Source organism: Epinephelus lanceolatus, chromosome 8, assembly GCF_041903045.1.
Source record: "Epinephelus lanceolatus isolate andai-2023 chromosome 8, ASM4190304v1, whole genome shotgun sequence".
NCBI lineage: Eukaryota > Metazoa > Chordata > Actinopteri > Perciformes > Serranidae > Epinephelus > Epinephelus lanceolatus.
Window position 1 is genome coordinate 24773064 of NC_135741.1, and position 13130 is coordinate 24786193.

Consider the following 13130-nt stretch of genomic DNA (forward strand, 5'->3'; position numbering starts at 1 on the left):
GGCCAGGTCATCTGCCGCAGCACTCCATCACTCTCCTTCTTGGTCAAATAGCCCTTACACAGCCTGGAGGTGTGTTTGGGGTCATTGTCCTGTTGAAAAATAAATGATCGTCCAACTAAACGCAAACCGGATGGGATGGCATGTCGCTGCAGGATGCTGTGGTAGCCATGCTGGTTCAGTGTGCCTTCAATTTTGAATAAATCCCCAACAGTGTCACCAGCAAAACACCCCCACACCATCACACCTCCTCCTCCATGCTTCACAGTGGGAACCAGGCATGTGGAATCCATCCGTTCACCTTTTCTGCGTCTCACAAAGACACGGCGGTTGGAACCAAAGATCTCAAATTTGGACTCATCAGACCAAAGCACAGATTTCCACTGGTCTAATGTCCATTCCTTGTGTTTCTTGGCCCAAACAAATCTCTTCTGCTTGTTGCCTCTCCTTAGCAGTGGTTTCCTAGCAGCTATTTGACCATGAAGGCCTGATTGGCGCAGTCTCCTCTTAACAGTTGTTCTAGAGATGGGTCTGCTGCTAGAACTCTGTGTGGCATTCATCTGGTCTCTGATCTGAGCTGCTGTTAACTTGCGATTTCTGAGGCTGGTGACTCGGATGAACTTATCCTCAGAAGCAGAGGTGACTCTTGGTCTTCCTTTCCTGGGTCGGTCCTCATGTGTGCCAGTTTCGTTGTAGCGCTTGATGGTTTTTGCGACTCCACTTGGGGACACATTTAAAGTTTTTGCAATTTTCCGGACTGACTGACCTTCATTTCTTAAAGTAATGATGGCCACTCGTTTTTCTTTAGTTAGCTGATTGGTTCTTGCCATAATATGAATTTTAACAGTTGTCCAATAGGGCTGTCGGCTGTGTATTAACCTGACTTCTGCACAACACAACTGATGGTGCCAACCCCATTGATAAAGCAAGAAATTCCACTAATTAACCCTGATAAGGCACACCTGTGAAGTGGAAAACCATTTCAGGTGACTACCTCTTGAAGCTCATCGAGAGAATGCCAAGAGTGTGCAAAGCAGTAATCAGAGCAAAGGGTGGCTATTTTGAAGAAACTAGAATATAAAACATGTTTTCAGTTATTTCACCTTTTTTTGTTAAGTACATAACTCCACATGTGTTCATTCATAGTTTTGATGCCTTCAGTGAGAATCTACAATGTAAATAGTCATGAAAATAAAGAAAACGCATTGAATGAGAAGGTGTGTCCAAACTTTTGGCCTGTACTGTATATATATATACATACAGTATACATATATATATATATATATATATATATATATATATATATATACAGTATATATATTTCTCAGTTTCTGGTACTGCCTCATGTTCATGTACAGTTTTTGTATTGCATTTCTTCAGTGTAAAGAGTAATGTATTATGCCCCTCAACTGCATGACAGACTTAAAACAGTATTTTTTTTTATTAAAGTATGATTATATAAGCTGTTGTACATACATAGATGTGATGACTTTCTGTGAGTATAAAATAAGAGTAGAATTTACTGATGTGGTCAACTATTCATTTCCGTCAAGATGTTCCTAAGTAGTGGAATTTTTCTTTTAATGTCTTGTTGAGCCAGTTCAACATGTCCGTTTTTCATGAGAGAGCGTGTCGGCGAGTCTTCAGGACAATACTTGGATGCTTTTAAGGTGTCTCAGGAGTGCTCGTCTGGGTCAAAAGGAGAAGCCTCACCTTTTCCTCTGTCTGGCTGGAGTGTGCATTTGTTCCCCAGACGCGAGGCTCTGCTTTGATTCTCTGCCAAACGAAAGGCTACGGCAACAACGTCCCGTGTTTTACTTTGTTATATCAGGAAATAGATGAACTTCTCCCAAACCCTCAGGGTGTTCATGTATTTTCCTCTTCCTGCCAGGAAGTTGAAAGGTCACAGGATGATTCCTGTCCACTGAAAGGGCCAGATCTCAGACCCATCCAGCCTTCCAGACTGATGGGCGAGGCCAAGCACACTTTGGTTGTGCATTATACTGTCCGTGCAGCCATTAGTGCGCATTACAACAGCTAAATAATGAATGTTCTCCAATAAATGACACAAATACCCTTTAAAATTAGACTCATCGCTGCAGAGCATTTCCCTGTGACTCTGTCTTGTTTCCCGAGGCTAGCAGATCTGACAGTAGCTATTATCACCCCAACACCCATCATCCCCCCCTTGTCAGAGCACATGATAGATGGCCTGTAGGATAGGTCACTGCGTTTTTGTAATCCTGCTGTGTGTGTTAGTGAGGGTGTGTTTATGCTGAATGTCCCGATGCTTATGGTTTCCAAGCTGAAGCAAGGTTGATGTCTTAACTCAAGGTCACTTCTTCATTACAGAGGGGCATAGAGAAATAAATTATTCCTCCGTGTGGTTGTCACAAGGGCAAGGAAACAGGTAAACCTCCCTCTTTGAATCAATTTAGGGTCAGCCAAGAAGTGTATCCAGTGGCTTTGAAGAGTGACGGAGCCCCCCAGCCCTGACCAAAGTTGGAATAAATCAGACCTGGAGCCAGGAGCTTTACTACACTGAGCAATGTGTCTGCATTGCTTAACTCAAGACCCCTCAGCAGACCTGATGACTGGTGAGGCCGCTACTGAGCTCATTCCAAGACACCGGGAGGCATATCTGGCCCCGACCAACTTACACAACCAACTCCAGCGTCTGTGTTAGCGGAGCGCACTGAAGCATCATACGTTATAAACAGAGGAAGCAAAAGAAACATGAGCCAGGCGATTTATCATTCCTTTTCAGAGCACAAAATTATTTTCTTTGTTTCACTTTTCTCTCTTTCAACTTGATTTTTTTCACAAGGCTGTCTGTCAAAGCAGCTGGGAATTTATTTGGGGAGTTTGTTTCACACAGAAAATTGTTCTCACATAAAAGGTATCTGCATGCAGATCTGCCTTTGTTTACTAAAACAGTTAAACTGCAGCTGTTTGTGAGATTTTTTTGCCAAATATAGCCACACTTGTGTTTTTATTGGCAGCTGTTACGATTTTACAGAAAGATGAAGCATTTATTTATCTTGAAATGGTTTATTCCCCGGAGACCCAGGAGGATCAAGGTTAGCTTTTATCACTTTCGCCCACCTTGTTTTCATTACTTAAAGCGTGGTTGTGTTTACAGCTCAACGAAGACCCTGTAATTTTTCTCCTTCGTAGTAAAAACAGGCATGTGGACAAGGTCTGATAAAACCTATTTTATGGGAGCTCATTCAACATGCTTTCTCGGGATTTATGCGCAAAGAAAAAGTTTGTTGTGATGTGTCTGCTCCTGTTTAACCTACAGTATTTCATGGCTCCCGGCCAACTATGAGTTCTATTACAGTGGTTGACCTTTTGAGTGTGAAAGTGGAGGTGATGTCTAATATGATGGTGGAAAAGAAATTGAGAGAGAGAGAGACAGAGAGAGAAAAAAGGGCATTTCCCCATATATGGCTGGTTCTTGACTGGCAATTGCATCCACAGGCAAAGCCAATGAAAGGATGCCCAATCAGGACAGGAAGAGGGAGATAACCGTAGAGGAAAGCACAAAAGCTAGCAAGTGACAATGAGTTTATTCACCCCAAACACAGCTCAGTTGTTGTGGTTGAAGCAGCTATGCATATAACACACCTCACTGTACATACACGTCCATGAAATAACCACAACAATAACTGTTATTGTAGTGTGATGAAGGGGAAGCCAGCGTGAAAAAATATAGCCTGTTGTCTGATCACTGAGTTAGCCCTCAGTTTGTTGGCCTTGTGCTGCTTTACAAAAAGGTGTGATGAACGAGCAGCAGAAACAATGCTTAAAATGTGACATCATGTGAAAATGGTTTGTGCGACGCCAGTTTCCACATTGCTGAATCTCACTAAGCCCATCAGTGTCTGCCTCCCGGAGCTGGTGTTTTACACACCTCTGTCAAAGTGGCTTTTCTCTGCCTCACAGCATTCACACACACACACACACACACACACACACACACACACACACACACACACATTCCTCTACACTCACTCCTATTTATCTGTGAAAATGTTTTGTCTTATGTAATAATAAAGATGAACTGAATAATAATAAGCACATGTACACTGTACCTCTAAAACTAATTTACAAGTAGTAGCACCACCAGAAATGTTTTAGAGATGTAGCTAGATGGGGCCACTGAAAAGCCATAAATGAATTTCAGGGATTCAGTTTCGCTGTTGAGGCATATGGCAAGTTGAAAACTATGTCAGTGCGAGAGTTAGGAATATACTTTGGTTTCTTTTTTTACAGTTCAGATTACTTATCATCTGATGTGCATAGACAAATACTGGTACAGTTAACATTTTGAGCTCTATAACAATCCTGTTATAATGTGTTATGTATGTATACATGTGTAAGATGATTCGTTGTTCTTCAAATAGGCTGGTTGTCCTTTTCCTTAAAGACAAATAAACAGCTTTGATTTGATTTTCATTGATTCTAAGGATCAAAAGATTTACTGAGAATGATTTACTGAGCACTGTTGCCTCACAGCCAGAGGGTTCTGGGTTCAATTATTCTCCCCGTGTCACCGTGGGTTTTCTTCATGTACTCAAAGACATGCAGGTTAGGTTAGTCTGTGACTCTAAAGGTGTGAATGTGGGCGTGAATGGTTGTCTGTTCCAATTGCCCCCTTCATCGTGCCGTTATGCTGCCTCGCTGTGCTGCATATAAGGTACAATCGCCTCTGACCCCGGAACAGGGGCAGTAACAGCGTCAACACAATGTTTATGATCCCGTCCTGCAGTTTTTGTAAATGGCACAACCAGCAGGACGGGATCATGGGCACCACAGGTGTGATGTTTTGATGACATGTACGTGCGGCCCACCACGGGAGATTTCAATGTGACCATGTCCTCAAACTGGGAAAACAATGAGGTGCAGGAGCTCCTTACCCTCCAAGCAGAGCATGAGATCAGCCGCCACATGACAGGCAGGTAAATAATTGTTATTGCCATGCTATGCCATTGCTTTGGTCAAGGCTGACACGCTTGTGTTACATGCCACGCCCGGCACGCCTCTTTTGATTCCACAGTCCTGGCATGCTGTCTTAAATCACACATGGAGCAACATGATGCTGCCATTGTTTGGTTCTAAAAATGCAAAGGAGGCATGAAGAAAGGATTTGGAGTGTCTTTATGGCACGATTAAAAAGGGCTTTTGTGACAGCATCGTGTCAGATACTCTGGCAACCTGTCCAGGGTGTACTCAGCCTCTCACGCAATATCAGCTGGCAGGAAGGGCCATGGCCCCCTCCTGTCCCCCTTGAGAGTGCCAATGATTACAAAATGCTTTCCAATGGTGAATCAGATTAAAACCATGTATTGTGTAATTCTGTTAAAAATTTCATGTGGTTCAGATTTGTTTGTTAACCTGACCTCGTAAATTAGTGCCTGAAACAGAACAAAACATAAACAGATAAACAGTTTGTCACTGGAAGAATAAATTGCAACTTCCTGTGAGTGCATTCACTCTGAAACAACAACAAAAATCTCAAAATATTTCAATCTACATGCGCAATCATCCACCCTGATGTGTGGGTTTGGAGTTAAGCCCTTTGAACTCCATCACACAACAAAGCGGAGGAAGAGTCTTGTGTCAGCATCGACTCAGTGAGGCCTTCTTTGACTGTTTGTTTGTTCATTCCATTTATATCCGTCCATCCAGCCGTCCCCCACTTCCCACAGCCTAATAGGTGACTCCATGAGGGAGTGCCTGGATTTACTCCAGCTCATGTCTTCTCTACATTACCACCATTGTGACGTCTCTATTGTAGCCTCACCAAGGTGACAAGAGACAAAAGCTGAGATGTGCTTACACCATGAGAACATGTGTTTACACTGACAAAACTACAGAAAAGCAGAAATATGAGAAACTCCTTGTGTACTCTGTACACCCCGCAGTGTTTATGTGTGCGGATCACGTTACTCATATACAAAGTTTACATTAGTCCCATGGGAGTCAGTGAGAAGTTGCAGTTGTGCTGCTCTTGTAGACAAAAAAGCAACTCTCCGTGTGAGGTAGGTAGAATGTGCAAACACTTGTTCGAGCCAACTACAGAAATAGACATGCTAAGTTTAAATCTGTAACAAACTCGATCACATAAGCATGAGAGTACCTATAAATGTGACAAACTAGAGTGAAGTTGATGTGAAACAGAACAGGGGCTCAAAGTGCATAATGCACCGGTTGCATTACATTACCAACAGCTGATACTGAGCCAGGAGTGTTATCTCTCCATGAGGTAACAACTGGCCTCACTGGAGCCAACAGAGGCCTTACACAGCAGCACAGAGCTGCCACAGTGTGTTCAACTGGTGGCACTGCAGCAAGTCAAAGAGGCAGCAACAGCTCCAGTGCCACTTTCCTGATTTAACACCTGTACTGTGTTTACTGTTGGTGTACACTGAGAGAGAACAGATCAGGACATCAGCTGCTGGTGTGCTGCTGTGTTCAAACACGTACCTCTCCATGACTATCTAGGAATGCCAGGAGGACAGTCATGCTTCTCGTCTGCAGACAAAAATAGCTCCCATGTCCACCAAGAGTTCGGCCACAGTCCTCAAGCTGAACATGTTCACAGCAGAGGTATTCTTCATGGTTTGTTAATTTTTAAAAATAAATAAATACATGGGGTGAGTTTTAAGAGCAAACAGGGTGTCTACAGATACCATGTTAAATTTAAGACTTTTTAAGACCTTTTTAATACTACCATATATGAAATTTAAAACCAAACCTGCAATGGAAATACACAATATATTATTTGTGTGTGTGAGAGAGAGAGACACACACGTGTAAGTACTCTTTCCAAGTAAAAACACTGATGTTAGTTCAAAATGAACAGCAAGGAAAAATTACAATAATTGGTGAGTTTTAGTTTAATGTAAAAAGAAAACAAAATCTCATTGCTGTCATAAATGCTATTTATTATTGCATTCTTCAGTCTGTCCAATGATTGTCAGGCTGCAGATTTTCAGGGTAATGTGACTGAAAATATTGAACACCCGTTGATTCTGAATTTAAGACAATTTAAGTCTCTTAAAGGGAAATTTCAGTTTATTTCAACCTGTCTCCCATCGTCCTAAATTTGTTTCAAGTGACTAGTGACATAAAAATAATAGTTAGCATGTTAGCCGTTAGCCTAGATACAGTCGGGGCGCGTAGTAGCATCAGACCTGTTAAAACGTAAGTGAACGGGCATACTTCAAGTGCAAAGTTAGTCCACTAAACAAGCTTTTTTCCACAAAGACCGGCTCATATCGTTAGGATATATGTCAGAGAACATATAGAAAACGACATGTAAACGTGTTGTCTTACCTTACCGGTGTGGTGCCATGTTTGTTTACCATTTAGCTTTGCTTTCCAAAGTGTGGCCGAAATATCGCGAGAACAAGCAGTGATCTCATACTGTGCCTGAAATCTCACGTGCTCTAGATAAAGCCCAGCACAAGAACAAGCAGCAGCAGCTGGAAGGCAGAACAGGACAGTAGCCTGAAAAGTTCATTCTTTTATTTTATGAAAGATTTATAGAATAATGGCTGACTTTTTGTCAGACTTCAACTTTGTGGAGGAGGAATTTGATTTTGCAGAGTTTGATGGCCGCCCTTATTTATTTGAGACAGAATACACTGACGAAGAGCTTTGTGATATTGAAGAACGGAGGAGGAGAGAGAGAGAGGCGCAACAGGTAGAGGACGAGAGAGGAGGAATGGCTGCTGCAAGGCTGTGTAGCTCTGGAGATTGGTGGTGTACCTGTGGATGCTGTGCCCCAGTGCCCACAGAAGCTGCTTGTTCTCGCAATATTTCAGACGGTATATTTTGGCCTTACAATAAGAAAACTTAATTTAACTTCTTAAAGATCTGTAGACACCCTGACTTCTAATATGACTCATATATTCTGTAATAGTTCCCAATTAACCATCAGTAAAGTAGATAGAAATATCTTTTTGAAATGCAGAAATGGAAATTCTTAACTTTTTTGTTGTTGTCAGATTTTTGAGTGGAGGACAGAAACAGTAGCTGTTATGAACACCTGCACAATCTTTCATCCCTCTACCAATTAAGTGTGTGGAAGCTAAATCTGCTTGGAACTGGTTACTGTTTAGTTTGGATGCGGTCAGGGACTGTTGAATCATGCAGACTGCACTAATTTACTACTGGCAACCAAAAAGAGGACAAAAACCTTCTTAGTTAACATGTTGCTGGGGAACGAGAGATAAATCTCAGTCTGTCTTGGAAAAAAAGGAATTTATGGAGGAGGTGGTCTGTCAGTGGACTATCAAATGAAGCAACACATTACACTGGAAGAAAAACAAGCCATTTATTCAATTTACTGGAAGAGACATGTACACTTGGCCAGTTCAGTCCAGCTAGTGGAGTCACATGATCGACATTTTATGTGCACTGAGGTCTTGGCTGCTCCCTGTTGGTGTTGAGCACATCTGTACAAGCCCCACTCCTGCCAATGCATCCACACAGAGGGACAAAGGATAACCTGGTCTGGAAATAGCAACATCTTTAAGCAAGACAGAATTCAGGACAGAACCTACATTTATTTTTATTTATTTATGTGGTCCAGGTTTATTGTTTGGTATTTATCAAAAAAAATTACAAAATCCCATCCCTCAAAAAGGACCAACTCGTGACGAAATTCATCTGAAAAATTGATAAGACTGACGGCATACAGACACAGTCTGAATAAAAGAAAATACAAAGACTGCTGCTCCTGCTCCTCGTCCCCAAGCAGATCAAGTGGCAAACTCCTTTTGGCTTGCCACAACAGTGGATGATGGATCGTTGGTCGAGATCCATCCGAGAATTCAGTCTTTAACAATCCAGTGATTGTGAATCTGTTTATGCCTGGATGGTGCTCTTAGCAGTGAAGGCCATGTAGTAGACCAGGATACCTATGAGGGCAGCCACCACCTCGGTAGACACCCATGGGCCGTTCCACGCACCCTGTGGAGAGAATTAAAAAAAGCTCATCACAGGTTCCGAGGAAGAGAAGTAGGAATCAGATCATTTATATCCTTCAGAATAGATTATCAGTGTCTTTTTTTGAACAGATTCACTCGCTGCTCCCAGAGAAAACAGACGACATGCTGAAACTATTGCTGCAGACTGTGAGCCAACAGCTGAGATTGGCACCACAGCACATTCAGTGTGAACAATCCAAATGCTTAACATGGCCACCAAAAGGAAGCGGGCGTCGCTCCACAGACAATCGCCACGCTTTGCATTGATTTCACATCCAGCGTGAACCCAGCATGAGGCTTAAGAGCAACATGGATGGATGATTACACAGACTGGGCCTCATAAAAAACACAACTAATCACAGTCATTTTTAAAGTACATGTTACTCTCAATGGAGCCGTCCTACTTTTTTTTTAATGATACAATAACAATATTGTAGAGGATACATTTCTTATCAACAAAATATTTTCCCAAAATGTCAAAACAAGTCTCTCAGTGTAGCCAAAACTGAATTGCTGAGTGTCTCTGTGGGCTTCATAAAAATTATGTTTTTCATGAATGTAGGGATTCCAGCTGTGAAGCAGAGCCCTTTCCCATTGAAATCAGCACAGCTGCTGTCATTGTGTCATAAGTGTTAGTTGATCCTTGTTCACAATCTATGGACCAGCTCCAGGATTTGTCTCAACAAGACACAATCAGTACAGTCATATACGATAAAATCATGTATTGAGGAAGGGAATCCTGTAAAACTGACCTGACTAATCCTGAAACATTGAGTGGTGTAAAATTATTCTTCTAAATGGACTGTGTCTAGCAAAATTATGCCTTAAAGCCATTACAAGTTTAAAGTTTTCTTATGACTCTGAGGAATAATATGCTAACTTGAGCCAGCAATAACTGATTTTTTGGCCTCTTGTGGGCAGCAGACTAAAAACTGGGAACATACATTCAACATTATATTATCACCTTTAAAGTTTATGCAGCAAATACACAGCAACATTAGCATTCATTGGAAGTTATTTTTCAGGCTGCCTATTGAATGCCAGTCCAATAATTACTCTCTTTTACTCTTGTTTTTAGTCTCTATATCCTGAGTCCTGGAGGAAACAGCTGCTAAATGCACAATAATGGTTATCAGCAAGTCAGTAACTGTGTGTTTGGTGCTGGGTAGGTAGTGTACAGTGGGTTCTCAGAGCTCTTTTGTGGAAAGCAGCAGCCTGCTGATAAAGCCATAAGACTGTTATTGACAGTAAAGTTATTGGCAGTAAAATCAATACACTACACTAATGCGCATTCATGTTTCAATCTGAGGGTCTAGAAGACACTCACCCTGTGGTCAATATTGACAGAGAAGAGAGGCTGGATGGCATTTACATCTTCGTTGTTTCTCTGGGCCTAGAACAAAGAAGATGTACACACATATAAATCAAATTAAACAGCATTTAAGCTTTCTTCTAAAAAGGTCGAATATTGCATCATACAGTAGAGCTCACGGGCAGTAAAGAATGAGGCTATCAAAACTATGCATCAAACACTAACCTTGCGCAGGGCACTGTAGGACTCCTCATCGAAGAATTTGACCTGATACGTTCCAGAGCTGGCCTGTTTGTGAGGAAGACTCCAGGACACCTGAGGGAAGGAATCACATGTTCACAAAAGCTTCTTTGATAAACTGTAGGTTTGAAGAGATTGTTCATCTGAAGAGGGACGCTATTCTGCGGTTGACATCAAGGTCAGGAGCAGAATCACATGTAGCACTGTATTTGTGGTTTACCTGTTAAAACAACCATGTGATTTGTTTCATGTTGGGAAAACAAAATGACAGTTAAAAACCAGGACCTGTGGACATAAAAGTCCTATTTGTGATCATGATTTTAAATCATGTGTGGCCAGGCACTTCAACAGTCAGAACCACAGTATGAGTGAACTACATTACATGGGCTTCGAGACAGTGAAGATGCCATGGAGAGGATGTAATGGTGACAGAATCCTTCTCCAAAGGTGTGTTGTTGGATACATTTCCCTTGCAATCAGGTCCGCCGACTCTTTTAGGTCTAGGCTCAAAACTTACTTTTATACTTTTATTCATTAGCATTTGAGTCCCCCTGATGTGGCGTGCCTGTGTGTGTTGTGTCTCTAAACGTGTGAGCTGTGTACCTGACAGTTATGTTGCCTCCCATGTATGTGTTTCTGGCATTTTATTCCTTTTGTACAGCACTTTGTTCAATGCGAGTTGTTTTTAGATGTGCTTTATGAAGAAATTTGAGTTGAGTTGATTACCTTTGTACCTCTTGGGATGAATGAAGATATTTTGTTTGCTTGCTTCTCATGAAGTGAATATATTTATGTTGTTTCCTTGGTATTTCTTGTTTTAGCACTCTGTACCATGACAGTCTGTCCTATGAACGGTTGTGGCTCCCCCTGTTGGGATCAACTTTGTGTACTAGTTGCAGTCACCTATAATTAATCCCACCTGTGTATATTGTTTGTGTCACTGCCAGAATACATGCTAAGGAAAAGCATCTGCCCTAAATGTCCATGTGCCAATATTAAAAAGTTAAACTGGAGTGCTGTTCTAGTCTTTACTATGATGAGATAATCATAGAGGAAATATTTTAATTGAGGACAAGCTTTTGGCATTGAGTGTTTCTGTAGTAAAGGGTGGGAGGTTCAGGGTGGTGCAGAATAAGAAAAGGAGGGCTGTGATTTGCAATTAGACAACACCCAATGCTCAAATCATAGTGGCTGTAAGATGAGCCTCCTTCAATGTCATGTGCGATCCAGTACTACCCATAAAACAGTACCAAGTCAGAGTCAGTCTTAATCAGTGCACATGAACATAAGATCACTACCATACCTGATACTTGCCAACATCCTGTCCTCTAGTCACAGGGAACTGTCTTCCATTGACATCAGCATACAGAGTCACACTCTGCAGAGGTCAGAAATGATCACCAGTGAGTCAGCTGCACAATAAAATCAATACACAATCATCCTGTGTGTCTGGAGTGTTGGGGGTGCTACCTGTGCTCCGTTGGCACAGGCCAGGCTGAGTTCAACGATGAAGACAGACTCAGAGGAGATGACGGCGTCAGAGGTGGTGTAGGCCGACGGGGTGATCGCTGGGTCTGTGCAGCTCTCTCCTGTCACCACACAATACAGAGGTTAGCTAACATCTCAGACACCAGTGAATCATGCTCACAGTATAAGCTGTTAATTAATACACATTTCTCCAGGACTTATATTCCACCTACTCTGGAGGACAGAGGGGAGTGATTTGATTGATTGAACTTGCTACTAGCTAAAGTTGTTTAGCATCACAGGCTAATTCAACCGGTAAATCTCTCCCACCGGCCCCCCGCTGACTCACCCGAGCAGGCGACCACCAGCAGAGCGAGGAAGGCGGCTATCCGGATCATTGTGGTGTCTGAGAGGTTGTCAGTGAGGTTTCTAGTTGTTCCTGAGCTCCAGCTGCTGAACTGCACTGCTTCTTTCACACTGACAGAAAGGAAGAAGTCCACCTCAGCGCACTGCTACGACTCCTCTGCGCCTGCGCAGTAATGACGTAGCTGTTGCGCCGCAGAGCACTCTGGGTATTTACTATGTCGACACGTCATCCGAGTCAAAACATATTTTATTTATCAAAAATAACTGTTATGAACGACTTTTCCTTGTTAATCATTACTCATAATAATCACATCATTTAATTATATATTTAAAACTATTAATGGTCTATCCCATCCAATGAAAATCATCTGAATTTTCAAAACGCACCCTCTTGATGATAAATGTATTGACATAATGAATACCCTGTAAGTGCCACAGTAAACATATACTTCATACATTATATGAAAGTAAAAAAATACTCCTCGAGGAAAAGCTTACTGGGAAAACAGTTTTACAGGTACTGACTGACAGAGGGTGTGGCTAATTCTGTATTAATAAAATTGAAGAAATAGTCCACACATCAAAATTTTATATAATATATCAAACAAATCAATACTTTAATTTTATATTTTCATATATGTTGAGAACATAGCCCTATGCAATTTTTGCAATGATAGTCCACAATCTCGAACACATTCATTTTACCACTGTAGCCACTGTGTTACTACTCGGACTTGAATAAAAGA

At 41.8% G+C, this 13130-nt stretch overlaps 1 protein-coding gene across 1 annotated transcript; it reads right to left on the reverse strand.

The window, feature by feature from the left end:
* Window positions 1–8319: 8319 nt before the first annotated feature.
* Window positions 8320–12546, reverse strand: ssr4 (signal sequence receptor, delta). Its single transcript, XM_033628684.2, has 6 exons — window positions 12368–12546; window positions 12022–12140; window positions 11855–11929; window positions 10537–10626; window positions 10327–10392; window positions 8320–8982 (listed from the first exon to the last, which is right to left on the reverse strand). The coding sequence occupies exons 1-6, from the start codon at window positions 12414–12416 to the stop codon at window positions 8878–8880; spliced, it is 504 nt and encodes a 167-aa protein (XP_033484575.1). The 5' UTR covers window positions 12417–12546; the 3' UTR covers window positions 8320–8877.
* Window positions 12547–13130: the final 584 nt, after the last annotated feature.

What these genes read in the sequence shown, in the direction of transcription:
- ssr4 (XM_033628684.2), bottom strand. Translation starts at nt 12,416, where the DNA reads ATGATCCGGATAGCCGCCTTCCTCGCTCTGCTGGTGGTCGCCTGCTCG. An exon ending in CCTGTGCCAACGGAGCACAG is followed by an intron (nt 11,930 to 12,021) that starts GTAGCACCCCCA and finishes TGACCTCTGCAG; the next exon opens with AGTGTGACTCTGTATGCTGA. An exon ending in CCTACAGTGCCCTGCGCAAG is followed by an intron (nt 10,393 to 10,536) that starts GTTAGTGTTTGA and finishes TCTTTGTTCTAG; the next exon opens with GCCCAGAGAAACAACGAAGA.